The following is a 17789-nucleotide window of genomic DNA, read 5'->3' on the forward strand; positions in this document are numbered from 1 at the left end:
TCTCAACCTGCCTATATAGACACTATTTAGTATATTCCTTAACATCTAAGCTATGCAGTCCCTTTAATTAGGCCCGTCTAAGCAATAACAATCACGAGCAATTATGCTTTCAGTACACAACATATAGTAGTGTCTTGCTGTGCTTGTTGTGTGAGTACTTGTACTTTCTGCTTTCTTGGTCTATGGTTTGGCCTTTGTTTAGTTATTGCTTCTTGCATCCAGAAAAAAATATAATGTCTACATTCTCTAGAGTATAATTATGCACAGAGAGTGCGTGTTTATTATGAAGATTTTATTTTATTTCTTTTTTGCACCACGCCCTAAAATGTATATTATCCTAATTGTTTGCGTTGTATCTGATGTATACAGAGGCTTGAAACACGAAAAATAGGAAAAACCTGTATCAAAACAAAACAGGCGCACTTTGGGCAGACTTTTAAAAAACAACTTTGCATCTGCACACACAAATTCGGATTTGGATGAAAGAAGTCATCAGCTGCGCTGTCTGAGGCTTGGGAGCGCAAGCAACAGGGTAATCTGTGGTAGAACATTGGTCTAGGCCTTCATTGGTGTCTAGTGGAGGATAAACAGTAGATCAATCAATTAACAGCCTAGTTATATGCATAGTTTGACCAATAGATCTTAGCGCGGAGTCCCAACCCCCAGTGATTAGATGTATAAATGCAGCTTATGATGTTTCATAAATGCAGTTTAGAAAAGTAGCTTCTGCAAAAAAGATTTTTTAAGTGAATCTGCGCATGAAAAGACAGTTTACGGCAATATTTCTAGCGTTTCTGGTGTGCTATTCTCACGCAAGGATCTTGCTTGAGGAGCTGATGGATCTCCAGAAGGCAGAATTCGGAAAGAACAAAGTGATTATAAACCCAAGAGGCCCGCTAAACATGATTCGCGGATACGTATACTCAGAAATGGGATACATGCACTGCAAGCGGTTTTTATCGCCCGAGATAGAAACAGACTACACGCTGAAGTGGCTTAAAAACCTAAATCATCCGGAAGCCGGGGCGTACCAGCACACCCGAAGTGCGAGAAACGACAAGGCATATGGCCCAAGCAAAAATGCTGCTGTGGAAAGCCCAGAGCATTCTGAGTACTCCGAGAACTATCACAACACGCTTATACGGATGTTCCCGTCTGTTGACGGCAGAAACCTCTCGATCCATGTGGCAAAGGAGGACTCGTTCATCCACACTCTACAGCGCATTTGCACGAAGGAGCAGGCGAACTATGTGCTGGCTTCATTGCTGCTTCTGAGCGAGGGCGTGATAGTCCCCATTGATGCAACACACACCAAAGTCACACTGTGGAAAACCAGGAATGCGGAGAGCCTGTACAAGAGAGAAGCCAAAAAAGACAAAAAAACATCTAATAGCGAGCATGTATTCTTTGACATAGACGCTAAACTGCATATGTCAGTTCCGCAGAAAGACTTTGCAAAGGTCGTAGCCTTCTTCAAGAAGTACAACAAGCCAGAAGAACTTCCGGACACATATGAGGACTTTATCACAGGCAAGTTTCTAAACACTCCGCAGTTTCTTATACAGGCGTACGTGTTTGAGTACATAGAAAGCCAGGAAGATGCAGTGCAGTTTCTGGAGTGTGTCCACACTCTTCTCGAGTCCTTGGGATGTGTAAAAGAACTTTCTGCAGGAAAAAAAGACATATACAACCAGTGCTTCTGTGCAACTGAAGAGAAGGAGAAGGCAGAAGAGTATTTGCAGCCGCTTTCGAACATTGTGTCAGACCTAGTGGGAATGCGCTTAGTCCCGTTTTACACCAAAAGCATGCTTCCTTGCTATAAGTCCGTGCGATTGTACGACAAATGTCAAGGTGAGTTTATAAATGGAACTTTCTCTAACTGTGTGGAAACAGGCCTGTACGCGCTATTCTGCTCTCTGGCATACGATGCAAAAGAGAAGAAGTACGACGTATTACGGATGCTAGGCGACAGGAAAGACCGGCCTGAGACGAAGGAGCTGAAAGACTTCTTCAGCTTGAAAGATGTTGCTCCAAATAAGTGTGCGACTATAAAAGTGCTTGAAGAGTGGAATAGAGTAATGTCTGGCCTAAAGTGCGACCGAATAGACTACAAGAGCAAGTACAGGAATGAGATGCGGTCTGGCATTATGAACGTTCTGTACGTGATTGCCGAAGTAACAGGCCGACTGGACACTGAGCAGGAAAAAATAGACGGACTTGCGCAAAGACTAAACAGAGAAGAAGACCCAGAGAAAAACATATACAGTGAAATAGAGGAATATATTTTTAGCCTTTTTAAAGAGCTTTCAGTAAATAAGGAGATTGAACTATCTGTTTCGGATGGGTGTATAGGCGTCCAGAAGAACGGTAAATTCGATGCTTTTGCCCCTATCTGCTTAACTTACAAAAACCAAGAAACTGGCTTATCCCTGGGGTTGGATATGAAAATTTCTTGTAGACACTTGTTCTTGGACCTGCAGGAGAGATATAACTCCGTAAATGGTCAATCGGAGATGTGCAACGCTGCTTCAAGCAACTACAGATCTGATGAAACATTTGTAGGCTGCATATTAGCAGAGTATTTTTTGTACTGGACGTTAAAGCATGTAGAGTTTTCCGACTCTTCCATAGAAGAGATGATGCCTCGAATTACAGAATATATTGTAGTGGATTCTAGCCTTGATAAGAAAAACGTCATCTTCTTATTACATCACACTCTAAGAATGCACCACAACAAACACATTATATCTAGTATATTCCTGCATGCTAAAGGGAAGGAAATCCTCCTAAATAAAACCCACCCAGGAGTGCGCCTAGTCTTAAACATCATAGCATATATTTCATTGGAAGATGATCCTAGATTGATACAGGCCTGCTTGCAGGCTCCTGCGCAGCTAGGTTTTATATATGCACTAAGCCCAAAAGTCATTTTAATGCACAGGGATATTCGCCGTCTCTTTTTGGGATTGAACTGCATTGAACACCTGCACAAATATGCTCCAGAAGGGAGTGATTTCGCTGCAGATGGCGTCATGGACTATATCAGAAACTACAGATCTTGTGCGGATCAGCCCCTCTCTTACTGCAGTGCTCTATTTAAAGTGGGTGTAGCCAAGGCCATATTCACAGGGAATGTTATCCAGTTAGCGGATGAAATTAACCTGCGTCTTTTTGACGTGGGCTGTAATGAACTGACGAATTCTGCGGAGGTCGGTTATATGCTAGACCTTTTCTGGCTTATATACGCACTGCATGCACATTCCAGCGAAAAAATGCTCATTGAAAAACTTTATGATAGAATTGCCCCAATAGAAATAACAACCGAGCTTATTAGGCGTATATTGAATGCATGTCACTCCTCTATGGATCTGGATATTATCAAGTACCTCCTGAAGAAGTACTTGCAAGAGCGTCAGACATGGAAAAGCGGCCAAATACTAAAACTGCTTAGAACACTCGAGACAGATGCAGTGGTCTAGTTATTCAAGCTATTATACTTCACATAGAAAGGGGAGAGTCCTCCATCGCATGCAATATGAAGACAAAGGAAATATACAGTGGGCAAGAGAATAGATAGCATGAAATTCACTTGCACCCGCATACTCATAGCACTACACTCATATTCATATGCAATGCAGAAGTCCTAAGCAAACATTGCACGATAATATGTGCTTTTAGTATAGTTAGTTCCTGGGCTATTATTTCTGCAAGGCCTGCCGTATATACTATACTGAACGCGCATTCATCATACGGAAAATAAAAAGGCAATTCTAACTACTATCCAAACAAAAGAATAAGCAAAGGAGTAAATATACTATTATAACTATTATAACTATAATAACATACTATACTACTATAACATACTATTATACTATTATAACTATACTATACTACTATTATAACTATACTATAACTATACTACTACTACAATAATAACTATAACTATACTATACTACTATACTACTATACTACTATAACATCATACTATAACATACTACTATTACTATACTACTATTATAACTATACTATACTACTATAACTATACTATACTAACATACTATTATAACTATACTACTACCATCATACTATACTAACATACTAACATACTAACATACTACTATACTATACTATAATAACATACTATACTACTACCATAACTATACTATTATAACTATACTACTATACTAACATACTGTCCTACTAGTATACCATCATACTATAACTATACTATTACAACTATACTATTATAACTATACTATACTATACTACTATACTATACTACTATACTATACTACTATACTATACTCTGAACAATGCCTTTATTCACTGCCTTCTTTATGGTGCACCATCAGGTTACTATACTTCTGCATGTCCTTGAACACGCGCACTCCCTCCAAATGCACCTCCAGGGCTCCGACTGAGACGAGAGTGTCTCTTTCCCCCTCGACTTTCTCGGCAATTGGCACTCCAAGGACTTCCTGCGTCTCCTCCTTATTGTACAGAATGAGCCTTTTCGTTGAAATCAGGACTGACCATCCGATATACTTCCGCGAGCAAATTCCCCCCGTGAGGAACTTCTCCCCTTTTCTCTCCCCCTCACTCCGAGCCAGCACAGAATACGCCCGGAAGTATGCATTTCTCTCGAACTCGTACTCGCATGGGACTCCGTCGAGAGAAGGGGCTCTTGGGAGCTGAATCCTCAGGAGAGGCGCATCATCTCCAAGGACTCCGGAGATACTCGTTGATATTCCCTGGACAAGTCCAACTGCTCCGGAGATGGGCTTTATTATTGCTCCAATAAGGCCTTTTCCCACCCCCTGGACCATTCCACTGAGGCCATTCGACCTTCTTCCCTGCATGGGACTGTGGACTACGCCCTTAAATCCGCTGATGACTGATCCCATGAACTTCTCCCCTGCCTTTGAGAGATGCGTCTTTCTCACGGGAAGTCCCAGATCTGCCTCTTCCACGTACGTACAGCTGGTCTCCCGAAGTGCTTCTGCGAAAGTCTCGTCCATCGAAATATCCGCGAGTTTCTGGGAGAACTTCCCCATTACATTCCCCACGAATCCAGCGACTCCCGTGACTACGTTCGTGGCAAGGCTTTTTCCTCCCTTTAGAAGGTGCCTGGAAAGAAGCATCGGATTATCGAGGGCCCTATACGGGGCGTAAATGAGGTCGTGGACTCCTACCCCGAGCTTGTCGAAGAGCTCCCCCGGGGAAGCCATTATATCCGCTGAGAGCACTAGAGAGACGATATTCCGTATGAGTCCTCTTTTGTACGTTCTCCCTATGATCTGGCAGATCTCCGAGGACTCTGCGTAGATGTCGAAGAGTTCAACGGGGGGAAGGGCTACTTTACTGCTCGTTATGTTGCAGAACACTGAGGAAAGCGGGACTAGAGAGCCCTTCTCCGCGCGCCTGAACGAGCACTTGAACTTTATCGCTTCAATTTTCAGGTACCCAATCTCCATCAAACCTGATTTTTCAGGTTCAGGATCTGAAAAAGTGCATTTACATCGGAGGAGCTTGCACCTGCTGCACACGATAAAGTACTTCGGGTCCTCCGTGGGCTCATTCAGCGAGAAAAAGTGTCTGATCACCTTCATAATGTATACCTCTTCGATTTCCGCAACTGCCGGGAGCATAACCACGCTAAGGTACCTGACTGTAAACCGGTCCAAAACCCACCCGGAAACGGTCAAAACATCCGAGGAAATAGGCGTATGGAGGGGAATGGGGTAGAACCCGCGGGGCTCCTGGTTGTCCATTTGGACGCTTCCTGTTTTCACCATAAACTCGCATCCGTTATCTGAGACCAGGAAGACTGCATTTATGTTGAAAAGATGGAAGGCTGAAAACTCGTTTTCTGCTCTATCTATAAGGCTGAAGGAGACTCTGCCTGTTCGGAGCTTTAAGAGGGTCCCCTGGATGGGCGCGGGTTCGACTCCCGTCTCTGTGTCTTCTTCTGAGAGGGTGAGAATTTTCCGGTCTCTCTCCGAGGAAAGTGTGAGCTTAAAGCCTTCTGCGGATACAACAGAAAAATTCCGGATTTCCAAAACGGTCTTTCCAACGGAAACTCTGAAGGCGGCTTGCGCCTTAAAGCTGTCCCAATAGTACGGGAGAGACTCTCCCGGGTGCAGGACGTACTCTATTGGGTGGTCTTTCTGTGCGAATTTCATAACGGATTTTGACGTGTTTTTTATCAGGTACGGCCACTTTCTCTCTTTTTTCAGGATTATTCTCCTCTGGGAGTTATGGCTCTGTATCGTCACTGAGAGGAGGATCGACCTATTTATCGATCTTTCCTGCGGGTTCACTGCGTCCTGCTGGCCTGTAACCACGGAAGAGATGACTCCTGCGGAAGGAGCCTCTGAAAAAACGGAGTTTATCTTCACAAAGTGCTTCTTCAGGCCCTCCATCGGGAGATAGCTTGCCCCCAAGGAATCCCCCAAATCTTCTTCAAATCCTCCTGCGAATGTGAAGAGGGAGTTTGTTTTCAGGTTTGATTTTTGATCTGAAAATTTTTCCGTTGAAATATGTTTTTCCTGGAGATTCGGGGCTGAACTTCCGCCTTTTTCCGCCTCCGGATACGCTCCCGGCCTTCCCAAGCGGATCCAACTCGCGCCTTTTTTCCTGGGGAAGTGCAGGGGAACGTCTTCCCCCGTCCCGCAGAAGAATTCCCTGTCCGTGATAATCGTGAGATCGAGCCCCGTCAGGTTTCTTACGACATTCGCACACTCTACGACCACAAATTTTATCTTTTCCTTTGCCCCTTCCCCGGAGTATACGTTTACCAGGTAGTTATTCAGGGCCTCTGTTTTTACGTCGAGAAACACGGTATTATACTGTATCTTCGAGCTGAAACTGGGGCTTTCTGCCCCGTTAAAGACGATGCTGTGCCTCTCCCGGGCCGTGTGGAGGGGAACCTGCGCGTTCAGGGGAAGTTCGACGAGCGAGCTCCCGGACCTGAGGCTGAGCGCGTCTGGGGTCTTGTTAATTGCGACTACCACGGGGAAAACGGTGATTTGGGAAATTCCCACGTCGACCGGGAATCCGCTTATAAGCACATTTTTCACCTCCTTCACTGCGACTATTCCCTTCGTAACGGAGACTTTGCAGGTCGACTCTTCGAAGATGTTGCTTATGTCGGCCTTGGCATTTATGCGGAGCCGGACTTTCTTCATTTCCTCAACGGAAACACTCCCGGAGAGCTGCTTTACCTCCCCGGAGAGCGAATTTCCAACGATTTTTTCGACCTTCGACTTTGCAGAAATTTTTATCTCGAAGTGCACGGGGGACGGGGTGAAGTTGCTGATGACGAAGTCGTGGTGAAAGAGAAAGTGCAGGACCGAACTATTTCCATGAACTTCCAAAAGGCAGACTGCACTTATAAAAGTGCTATTATGTTCTATTTTTCTCTTCCCCAGGACGTGCATGGACCCATCCGGGAACTTTCCGCTTTCCGGGAGAGAAAATCCCACGCGCGAGCGCGTTTCCGACCCCTCCAGGCGAACAGCGAAGTCTGAAAGCATCTCTGCGTGCGAGCACTCGGAAAAAGACGAGAGAAAAACCTGCTCATTCCGAACTTCAACCGCAATTGTGATGTCCGTGATGTTTTTGAAGTTGGTTCCCCCGCGAATAACGGCTGTTTCCTCCGTGAAAGTCCCAAAGTACGTTTTCCCGGACATTTCAACGACTTTTTTCGTTCCAGGCGTGAAAGTGTCGAATATCCGGGCACTTTCTGCTGAAATTACTGCGTCCGGGTGGATCTTCGTGCTGCAAAGAGGCTCCAAAATGAGAGAGTTTAAGACGAGAGCACCATCTAGGGCGAGTTTCGTATTCGTCAAGTTCGTGAGCAGGATCTTCCTCTCCTCTGGCTCAAAAGACTCGACAATTTTCTTGCTGAGCCGGACCCGGATTGTGTCTTTGAAGATGAAGGAAGCGACAAGCACCAAAAGAGACTCGCTTTTCAGGTCCGAAATCTCCCCGCAGGGCACACTGCAGAAGCCTACTTCCTCCTTTTCGAGGGACTTCTGCGTCTGGAAGTTCAGAAAAACGGGCACTGTCTCGCACATGATCTCGCGCTGCTTTGTCTCTCGGATTCGGACGAAGACTCTGAAGAGGAAAGAGCCTTCGACAGTCACGGAGGGACTGCTTTGCAGCTGCACTGCGGAGAGGGAAAACTGCCTCAAGCACGCCATAATAGGAGGTTTTGCCGTTGAAATTCTTATCGAGGGAACTTCCACGCGGAAGATGGAATTTCCAGGGACTGGGTACTTCTGGAGTCTTTTCACGTTCAGAGTCCTCCCCACGCGCAGGAGATCGGCTATTTCCTCCTGGGAGAGCGTCCGTGTTTCCACGGGGTCAACAACCGCGTGGATTTCCTGCATTTCATGCGCTGAGATCCTAACGGTCACTTTTAGGGAAGATTTTTCACTTTCCCGAGATTTTTCCGATTTTTCCGATTTTTCCGGTGGAGGTGATGGGGCAAAGGCCAGGAGAGGCTTTTTCGCGAGGAAAAAGAGGGTCTCAAATTGCATGTATGCGTTGATCACGAGGAGGTTCCGGATGTCGACTTCGAGAGGGTCTGATTTTATGCTGACCTGTGAGACGCGGATCTTTATGCTTATGGGCATTCCCACAGAGGGGATATTATTTACGAAGTTTACCCTGTGGAGAACTGTGTAAATGTCCAGGAAAAGGCCAATATCGTCTGAGACGGATACTTTTCCAACGAGAATGTTGAAGGCCTTTTCGATCTCCGAAGTCTTTGCGAGCTCAACGGAAACTTCTGGGGCCGAGCAGACGAGGGATCCGTCCGCCCACACTTTCGTATCTGAGAGTGCGACTGTTCCTGAAAAAAAGTGTCTCTTAAAAATTTCCAGAGATACGCTATTGATGACCTTGCAGAGAGTATTCTTGTTTTTAACGAGGTACACGCTTACGTCGAAAAAGATGGCGACAATGAGAGGAGTCTCCTCTGTCCTCTCTTTTGGAGTGTCTGGTGTCTCTGCGGGGGCTTTGTCTGGCTTTTCCTCGGAGACAGAGTCGTCTGCTGCGGTGCTTTCTCTTTTTTCCGAGCCATTTTCCGCATCGGGCGATGTTTCCTTATTTGGAGAAAGATCCGTTGCCCTGTTTTCGTATACAGAAATGTCTGAAATTACGTCATCTGTCACCATAGTGTATATTTCCTGTATGAAAAGTGCCCTGTTCACCATGTACACGTACAAGTCGGCGTCCACGTGTCCTTTGCAGGAGAAGGCCCCGTCCACTCTCCTCTCCCGCAGGAGAAAGAGCAGCTTATTCGACAGAACGCAAAGTGTACAGGAATTATACAAAACACTTACGCTTAATTTCAAAATCTGAAATCCTTCCGTGTCTATTCCCAGGACGGTCTCCGGCGAGTGCAGAGTGACTGTGCTTCCGTGCAGGGGAAGATGCACGGTCGTGTTCTTCAGGGAGATCATACCTGAAGAGCCTTGCCCTGGAACAGAACCCCCGTCCGAACTTGGCAGTGTTTTCTCCTTGGGTGAGTCCTGCAAATTTTTATCTGAAAAAACGACATTTCCTAATGCGGAAATTTCAGGTTCGGCCTTCCCCTCTTTTATGCAGGCGTACATGGCCCTGCACTCTCGCACAACCTGCACGACAAAGGCATCCCCGGGGAAGTGTATCTCCGTGTTTGTGCAGGCTATTTCCAGCGAGTCCCCTAAGAGCACGTGGACGGGCGTCGCTGTGCAAAGGCTCTTTCCGTTCACGAATGCGGCAAACACGTCTACAAAAAGGACTCCCGAACTTCCCACGAAAAGGTCCGTCCCCACGCCCACAAGGTGGTTTGCCCCGAGCTTCCCTGATACTGTGCACTTCTTTATGCGGATGTTTCCGTCTTCTGGTGCGATATTTCCCTCATCGGAGTCAACTTTTCCAATTTGGGAAATGCCGTTAACCTTTGCAATTTTTTTGTCTCTATTTTTCAGGGGCTCCCCTTTTCTAGCGCCTTTCCCTTCTGCCCCGAGCAAAACCCCCATCACAACAGCCTGTGCGAAGCTGTTCACGCCCACGTCAAGAGCCTGCACGTCCAAAACCCCGTTTTCCTTTGCGTACTCGGAAAGCGCGCTTATCCCTACAATAAAAGGCTCTTTTTCGTGGAGGAGGCTATTTCTTACGGTGCACATGCAGAGCCCGCCCATGCGAACCTGGCTTTTCTCGAAGGCAAAGAAGGCCTGTCTTGCCTGGAAGTGCACGCTGTTTCTGCCTGCCAGGAAAAACACGCTTGTTTTGTAAATCGATAGGAAAGTGCAAAATTTGCTGGGAGTGCAACTGTCATTTCCTAATGAGGAAGTTTCAGGTTCAGGTCTATAGAAAAACACTCTTAAAATTTTTCTAACAGCACCCACCATATGCCCTATCTCCCCCGCGTCTTTCCTGTCTATTTCCGCCTGCGTCTTCTGCACGTGGACCCGCAGCGCGGGCTTTTTCCCGCTTTCTTCTGCAAGGCGGGCATTTGCCCGTGTTTTCACGGTGCTGTGCCTGTAGGTAGCCTCAACCCGGGCCTTTCCTGCTGCAGCCTTCCCCGTGCCCTCTCCGGACGCCTCTATCGAGACTTCCAAGGGCTTCGCCTCCTGGGACGTTCGCATCTGAAGAGAACCTGAAATTTCGAATTTTACGGGATAATTTCCCAATAAGGAAACCACCCCGTTATTTTCAGGTTTGAAATTTTCAGGTTTTTTCTCTCTATGCCTCCCAGAAAAGTCCTCCAAAATCTGTGAAGCCCCCGCCTCCAGCGCGTGCAAGTCCACACTCCCGCAGACTTCCGCAGAAACTTCCGCCCTTTCCGGGCATATCCACCCGCGGACAGATCCCTCCCGAAGATTCACCCCAAAACTCTCCCCGGAAAACTCTCCCAAAACTCTCCACCCGTCCCGGGCTTTTTCTGCCGAGAGGTTTTTCCCACAGAAAGCGTATCCTTTGTAGAGCATCTGAACACTTTCTGCCTCCACCCTGCAGGAAAGCGCCTTGTACACGCGCCCGAATAAAGCCTCAAGCATTCTGGAAAGTGTACTTTTTTTTTTGCTTTCTCTACACTTTCCTGGAGACTCTGTCCGACTGCACTTTATGCGGGCACTGCTGCAGTGGATGCTGGGGACTTCGTTGTTGAACCAATTGCTGCGAATTACTGCAGCTTCTATGCGAATCTCCACGAGAAGGCCCTCCTCCGTGTGATTTTGTGCATTTATGCCCTCCAGCACAAAAATGCCTTTTATTATGTCGAAAGATATGCTTTCTATCTGCAGCGGATGAATTATGCGGCGCATTCGAGCGAGTAGCATATTTGCTGCTGAAGATGTGAATCTGCTGAAAAGTGTACTTCCTGCACTCCACTCTGGAAGGTTTACCCTCAAAAATGAAAACATAAAAAATAATAATAGCAACTATATATACCCAGGAAGGCCTGATCCGTGGATTTTTGTTTTTTCTTTACAGAAAGAGGCAGGAGTATAGTAAGATGGCTGGCATAGGATAAGAGTCGGATAGTAGCATATTTAGATGGTTAGTAGAATATGTAGTAGTATGTTTGTGTGGATAGTATAGCATGTTTAGATATATGATTGTGTAATCAGTGATTGATATATCCATATAGTCTACTGAGTAGTATAGTAGTATAATTAGACCGTCGTAATACTATCTGGTTATACTGGTGTACTGTATAACACTGTAGTAGTATAATAGTATTCTTTTTTCTTTTTAATAATATATTTTTGTGCTGAATGATTTTATTATAATGTGTACTTATACTGAGAGTTAGTGTTTTATTAATAAATATTTTACTATTTTATTTTCTAGTAGTCTGCTACTATACTACTACCGTGGATATAGCACTATTGCAACAACCAAATGTATATCTATCCAGCCATCTAAACAACATATTATATCTAGCCAACTACTATATCTATCAAACTAAATAACTACTAACTAACTAACTATCTAACTAACTACTACTACTAATATCTATCTAACTACTACTACTACTAATATCTATCAAACTAACCAACTAACTACTACTATATCCAACTGTCTAACTAACTACTACTATATATATATCTAAATAAGATATTATCTATCTAAATACTTTCTTTATTCTCATATTCTTATAATACCGGATTACTCTGTGAACTCATCGATTGTTCGTTTTACGGCAGATCCTTCTCTCCACGTGATGTAGTCCTGCATAGTTCGGGATACGATGAGGGAGGGATCAGTGACGATTTCCGTCCCCACTTTTATGTGCCCATCTCCTATGAAAGTCACTGCTGTCTTTATATCTGGGACTATTTTCGTGCTTTCCAGGACAGAGCTGAGCCTTCTCTTGCAGAAAGCAGCGACGGAAATGCCCGCACACTCTAAAAGAGTCTTTGCGTTGATCAGGCCGAGAGAGAAAAGGCGACTCGACAGCTCCCGAACGAGGATTTGCTTCATTGGCTCGTTATCGTTGAGTTTAGCCAGGGCGAGGGAGAGTCTTTTTATCATCCCCACGATGTAGTTGTACTTTGTATACGTCTCCCTGTCCTGGAGCTGATACCTTCTAGTGACTGCCTGCTCTCTCACAGTGGAAGTGCCTTTCCATTCTAGAAGGTCTACTTTTCTGAGGAGTTTCTTCTCGTGGTGCTTAAGAGTTCGCATGTATTTTACTCTGCAAAATTTGCAAAGAAAAAAAAGAAAGGCATAACACCATAACAACAGGATAGCAGAAGGATAGCAGAAGGATAGCAGAACAATGAAGAATATAGTAGTAGAATAAGATAGTTAGATAGTGTATATGATTGTTTCAGTATAGTTATATAGTATAGATCTATAGTGTAGTTATATAGTGTAGTTAGATAGTATAGTTATAATAGTATAGTTATATAGTGTAGTATAGCTATATAACACATCAAATTATCATAATATTTTTCTATCTTACTATAATAGCTATCTATATAGCTCTTCCTATATGTCTGTATTATCCTTCTATCTTACTATAATAACTGTTTTGCTATCTCTTTATATCTCAAGTGACATGTTTATTCATTTTTTGGCTCTCGCATTCCCTTGATGTACTCGGCTATTCTGTCTATGTGCACTGGCACTTTCTTCCTGCTGTTTCTCTCTCCTGAGATGATCTGATACGTCTCCGTCTCTATCTCTTTTCTCCCGATGAGGACGAGAGTGCCTATTCCTGCACTTTCCGCGTATTCACTGTGCCGTGCGAAGTTGTTGCTCTCTCCCATGAAGTATTCTGCGTTGATTCCGCTCCTTCGCAGGAGAAGGCACATTCTGACTCTTTCACTGAGAAGGTTCGACCCCACAGAGCATACGAGCACTTCCGTGTACGTCTTCCTCTCCGGTCCCTCGAGGGCGCTGAAGAGTCTGCTTACGCCCAGGCTCATCCCCACGCACTTTACGCTCGAACTAGATGTATTTAAAACTCTGCATTTTTCTGGGGTTTTTGTACACTTTAGATTTTTCACTCCATCACAAAGTGCTTCCACAGCAGTATCATCAGGATTACAACTACTATTACAACCATCCATCTTTTGACAGTTACTCTCTTGACAGTTACAAGTACTCTTGTTATTAGTGTTTTTACTACTACTATCCATCTGTTGACAGTTACTCTCTTTGGGCTTGCTGCTCTTCTTCTCGCGCTTAGCCCCCATGGCATCTGCCAGTCCATCGTATCTTCCTCCTGCGACGAAAGATCCCTCCAGTCCCACGTATCCGCCCTCTATGAGGAGTCCCGTGTAATACTCCAGGCCCCGGATCAGGCTCAGATCCAGAACTACGCTTTCTCCGACCCCGTAGAGCGAGAGTAACTCGTCAAGCCGCATCAGATCGTGCACGGCCTCACTCTCAGCCCGAGCCAGTTCCGGAATTCCCCGAATAACCTCCTGAATGCTGCCTTTTACGAGAGTGAATTTCCTGATTTCCTGAATACTCTCTGAAGAAGCCCCTTTACTCTGCATTTCCAGGGCTACATCTTCCCACGGGATCTTATCCAGCTTATCTATGCTGCTGCAGATATCCCTGCGAATCTCCGATTCTATCCCGCAGAGAGACATAATTCCATCGACTAGTTTTCTGTGGTTTATTCTCACGAGAATGTCCCTGGAAATTTCCCCAGAGAAAGCCCGCAGAATCTCACAGGCGGAAAAGACTATTTCAGCATCTGCTGCCATGTGGGAGTATTCCCCTACAATGTCAAAATCACTTTGGTAGAATTCCCTGTATCTTCCCCTGTTTAGGGCAGGCTGATCTCTTCTGTAGACTTTATCCGTGTGGAATCTCTTGATTTTCTGGGTCTTAGTCATTGCCAGGAATCTTGCGAGGGGAACTGTCAGGTCGTATTTTAGGGCGCATATTTCACCGCCCTGATCTGCGAGGTCGTAAATGAGCTTCTTAGACTCTTCTCCGTATTTTTGCGTGAGGGTAGACTTTATCTCGAAAGAAGGCGTATCGAAGGGGATTCCTCCCATGGACTTATACACTTTCTCTGCTTGTTCGATGATCCTGTCCAGCTTAATCTTGTCGCTTCCCACGTAGTCGCGAGTTCCCTTCGGGGTTTTCACGGCTTTATCCATGGAAGTGCAGAAAAGAAAAGAATAAATAGAAAATAGAGAGAAAATAAAGAGCAGGACAGTTGCTACAGCATAGTAGAAATAGAAGGATAGTATTGTGGCTGTAACAATAGCAAGATAGTTAGACAGTTGGTTATTATAGTAAGAGAATACTAGTTATTATAGAATTATAGTTATTATAGCAAGACAGTTATTATAGTATAGTTATTATAGTAAGACAGTTATAATGGAAGGATATTTATTATAGCATTATAGTTATTATAGTAAGAGAATACTAGTTATTATAGCATTATAGTTACTATAGCAAGACAGTTATTATAGCATTATAGTTATTATAGTAAGAGAATTCGGGTTATAATGGAAGAATAGTTAGTTACTATAGTAGTATAGTTATAATAGAAGGATAGTTGGCAAGAGAATATTAAGGCTGTTATTATAGTGGCAATAGTATTTTGTTCTCAGTCTAGTGCCTGTAATAAATTTGTTCTGGTTATTTCTCCCTTTCTCTTTCACTTGCTCTCTTTCTTGCTCGCATATTCTTTTTTTTTTATTTTTCTGCATGGAAGAACCAGCAAGAAAGTGTCCCTCTGAAGAAGTTGCTGATATCCTGCAGGATTTGGCCGTTTTATCGGAGAAGTCTGAAAAGAAGAAGTCTGCCCTGAAGAAACTTCTTTCAGAAATTGCCGCAAATAAAACCGAAATTCCTGCTAGGCACCTCCTAAAGGCGTCCTCGGAGGTTTCAACCTCGAACTTTCTTGCGCTTTTCCTGGGGGTGAGCCAGCTGAAGCTCCCAGAGCCGTCAAAGTACAAGTACAAGTCGGACTACGAGTCTTTCAAGCTCTACTCCACGATAATAATAACTGTATTTACGCTGATAAACCTCTTTATGACGAGCAAGATCTTGGACACGCTGCAAATACTGGCGCAAATGTACATTTACTCCACGCTCACGATACGAGAGCACATTCTCATAAATAACGGAAGCAACATAAAGATGTGGTGGATTCTACACCATTATATCTGCATAGTGATAACAGCCATTATGCTTACGTGCCCTGATTCATCATTTGTCTACATCCGTGTGCCTGTTCTGAAGTTTCTGTTTGTGCTTTCCTGCTCGCAGGTCGTGCAGTACCAGTACCAGATGCGGCGGTTGTACATTTTGCGGTCGATTGAAAGAGCACATCCGCTGGAGATCACGAGCGAAGTCATGAACTTGTCCATGACCGCCAACTTCGGGGTTGCTGTTTCTGTTTTGATGGTTTTCCAGGGAGTTCAGGTATACGTGGCCTACTACATTTTTAGCCTGCAGGTGTCACACCGCTGGGAGAATTACCAGCCCGCGATTGGGGCGTGCCTGATTTTTATGATGGCAGTTGGGAACACGTCTACGATCCTATACACGTGCTGCAGGAAAAAGTTCAGCATGGGATCGAGGAAACTTTCAGGTAAGAATTCCTGATTAGGAAATATTTCCTAATATGGACACCGCAAAAACAATATAAGAAAAAAATTGCGGTTCTTGGTGCGCGCTCGCGCGGTAAATAAATAGATTGCAGTAGCACAGAAGAGGCCTGGCACATTTTCAATGCGTAGAGTATTAAGCATGGGAGAGAACTGCTTAATATATTCGTTAAGCTCAACACGCTTAAATAGACTGTCGCAAATACCCATTCTTTGGGCTATATAAAGCCCTTCTCTTCCTAGAAATACCCCGAAATATCTGAATTTTCACCATACAAGATCAAGAGCAAGAACTATTCGATAAATAGAGCAAGATTTAGCTTGTTGGCTTGCCCATATCGTATAGCTGTAAATGATCTACCATCTGGTGAAAACTCAGATATTTCGGGGTATTCCTGTGTTTCTCGTGAGTATTCGGGCAGGCATTCCGTTTTTTTGCATCCACACTTTCCCAATGCGGATATTTTCAGGTTATCGCCCACTTTCTAATATTTTTGCATTTAACCGCGCCCGCCTTTTCCACTTTATAAGCATTTATTTTTCTGCGGAGTTTTCACATGAAGATCCCAGAAGAGGCGTATGAGGAGTGCCCTCCCTCCCCGATTTCCCACATAGAGATAGAAGAGATCCCCGTGAAGAAGAGAAAGACCCGGCGGAGGAAGACTCTTCCAAAATACGTGAGGCACAAGGAATTGATGGAAAGAGACGCAAATAGCCTAACTCCAAGGCAGCTGCTTATGATCATGAAGAAAAAAGGGGAAGTGACAGAAACCGTTCTTGAACTCGAAAGGGAGACAAAGCAACTCCTCAACAAAATACTCCCGTACACAACCAGAAAAGAGAGCGCAAGCACACAGAAAAAACAAAAAAACAAAACGGCCAGCAGTAACAGCAGTACTAATGGCAGTGAAGTAGTTAGTAGTAATAATATGGTTAGCAATAATAATGACGTAGTTAGCAGTACAACCAATGAAGTAGTTAGCAATAATAATGACGTAGTTATTAATAATAATAATGAGGTAGTTAGCAATAATAATAATGAAGTAGTTATTAATACAACTAGTGAAGTAGTTAGCAATAATAATGACGTAGTTATTAATACTAGTGAAATAGTTAATACTAATAATGAACCAGTTAGTACTAGTGAAGTAGTTAATACTAATAATGACGTAGTTAGTACTAATAATGAAATACTCTGTAATACAACCAATGAAGTAGTTAGTACTAATAATGACGTAGTTAATACTAGTGAAGTAGTTAACACTGCACTGCGCAGGCAAGAGTCTAATGGGACTGCGAGATGCTGCAGTGCTTCTAGCCAGAAACTGCGTGATTCTGTCTCTTTCAGGCTGAAAATACCCTGCGACTTCGGGATACTCCCCAGCCCAAGAGAGAACATTCGCTCGTTCTCTGCCCTCCAGAGAGCCCTCCAGAGAGAAGCCTCTTTGCACACCTGCAGCAAAAAGACCCTTCTCCTTTCACAGGCAGCAAAGGCCTCTGCTCTCGCCCACTCTCCACTGAATCACGCGCATAGAGCCACCCCGCAGGAACTGTCTCGTTCAATTCAGGCATACGCGAATATATCGCAAAATAGAGCCTGCTGTGTCTATTCAGCAAAAGCCCCCGTAAAGTAAATAAGAAATAAAGAAATAGAAAAATAAGAGATAATTACACCCAAATAATAACCACAGCATACTCCTATCGTAA

At 44.3% G+C, this 17789-nt stretch overlaps 6 protein-coding genes across 6 annotated transcripts; 3 read left to right on the forward strand and 3 right to left on the reverse strand.

Moving 5' to 3' along the window:
• Positions 1-758: 758 nt before the first annotated feature.
• Positions 759-3479, forward strand: NEMAJ01_0726 (uncharacterized protein; the record flags this gene model as incomplete). Its single annotated transcript, XM_047914564.1, has 1 exon — positions 759-3479. The coding sequence occupies one exon, from the start codon at positions 759-761 to the stop codon at positions 3477-3479; it is 2721 nt and encodes a 906-aa protein (XP_047770521.1).
• An 840-nt stretch (positions 3480-4319) lies between these two features.
• NEMAJ01_0727 (uncharacterized protein) lies at positions 4320-11417 on the reverse strand (the record flags this gene model as incomplete). Its single annotated transcript, XM_047914565.1, has 1 exon — positions 4320-11417. The coding sequence occupies one exon, from the start codon at positions 11415-11417 to the stop codon at positions 4320-4322; it is 7098 nt and encodes a 2365-aa protein (XP_047770522.1).
• Positions 11418-12165: 748 nt separating this feature from the next.
• On the reverse strand, positions 12166-12684 carry NEMAJ01_0728 (U3 small nucleolar ribonucleoprotein IMP3; the record flags this gene model as incomplete). Its single annotated transcript, XM_047914566.1, has 1 exon — positions 12166-12684. The coding sequence occupies one exon, from the start codon at positions 12682-12684 to the stop codon at positions 12166-12168; it is 519 nt and encodes a 172-aa protein (XP_047770523.1).
• A 380-nt stretch (positions 12685-13064) lies between these two features.
• Positions 13065-14621, reverse strand: NEMAJ01_0729 (histidyl-tRNA synthetase; the record flags this gene model as incomplete). Its single annotated transcript, XM_047914567.1, has 1 exon — positions 13065-14621. The coding sequence occupies one exon, from the start codon at positions 14619-14621 to the stop codon at positions 13065-13067; it is 1557 nt and encodes a 518-aa protein (XP_047770524.1).
• Positions 14622-15177: 556 nt separating this feature from the next.
• Positions 15178-16080, forward strand: NEMAJ01_0730 (uncharacterized protein; the record flags this gene model as incomplete). The annotated part of the gene is made up of 1 exon (XM_047914568.1): positions 15178-16080. One exon carries the CDS (start codon positions 15178-15180, stop codon positions 16078-16080), a length of 903 nt encoding a protein of 300 aa, XP_047770525.1.
• Positions 16081-16639: 559 nt separating this feature from the next.
• On the forward strand, positions 16640-17716 carry NEMAJ01_0731 (uncharacterized protein; the record flags this gene model as incomplete). The annotated part of the gene is made up of 1 exon (XM_047914569.1): positions 16640-17716. The coding sequence occupies one exon, from the start codon at positions 16640-16642 to the stop codon at positions 17714-17716; it is 1077 nt and encodes a 358-aa protein (XP_047770526.1).
• Between the last annotated feature and the right edge of the window lie 73 nt (positions 17717-17789).

Source organism: Nematocida major (assembly GCF_021653875.1).
Source record: "Nematocida major strain JUm2507 chromosome Unknown 2389, whole genome shotgun sequence".
NCBI classification, from domain to species: Eukaryota; Fungi; Microsporidia; genus Nematocida; species Nematocida major.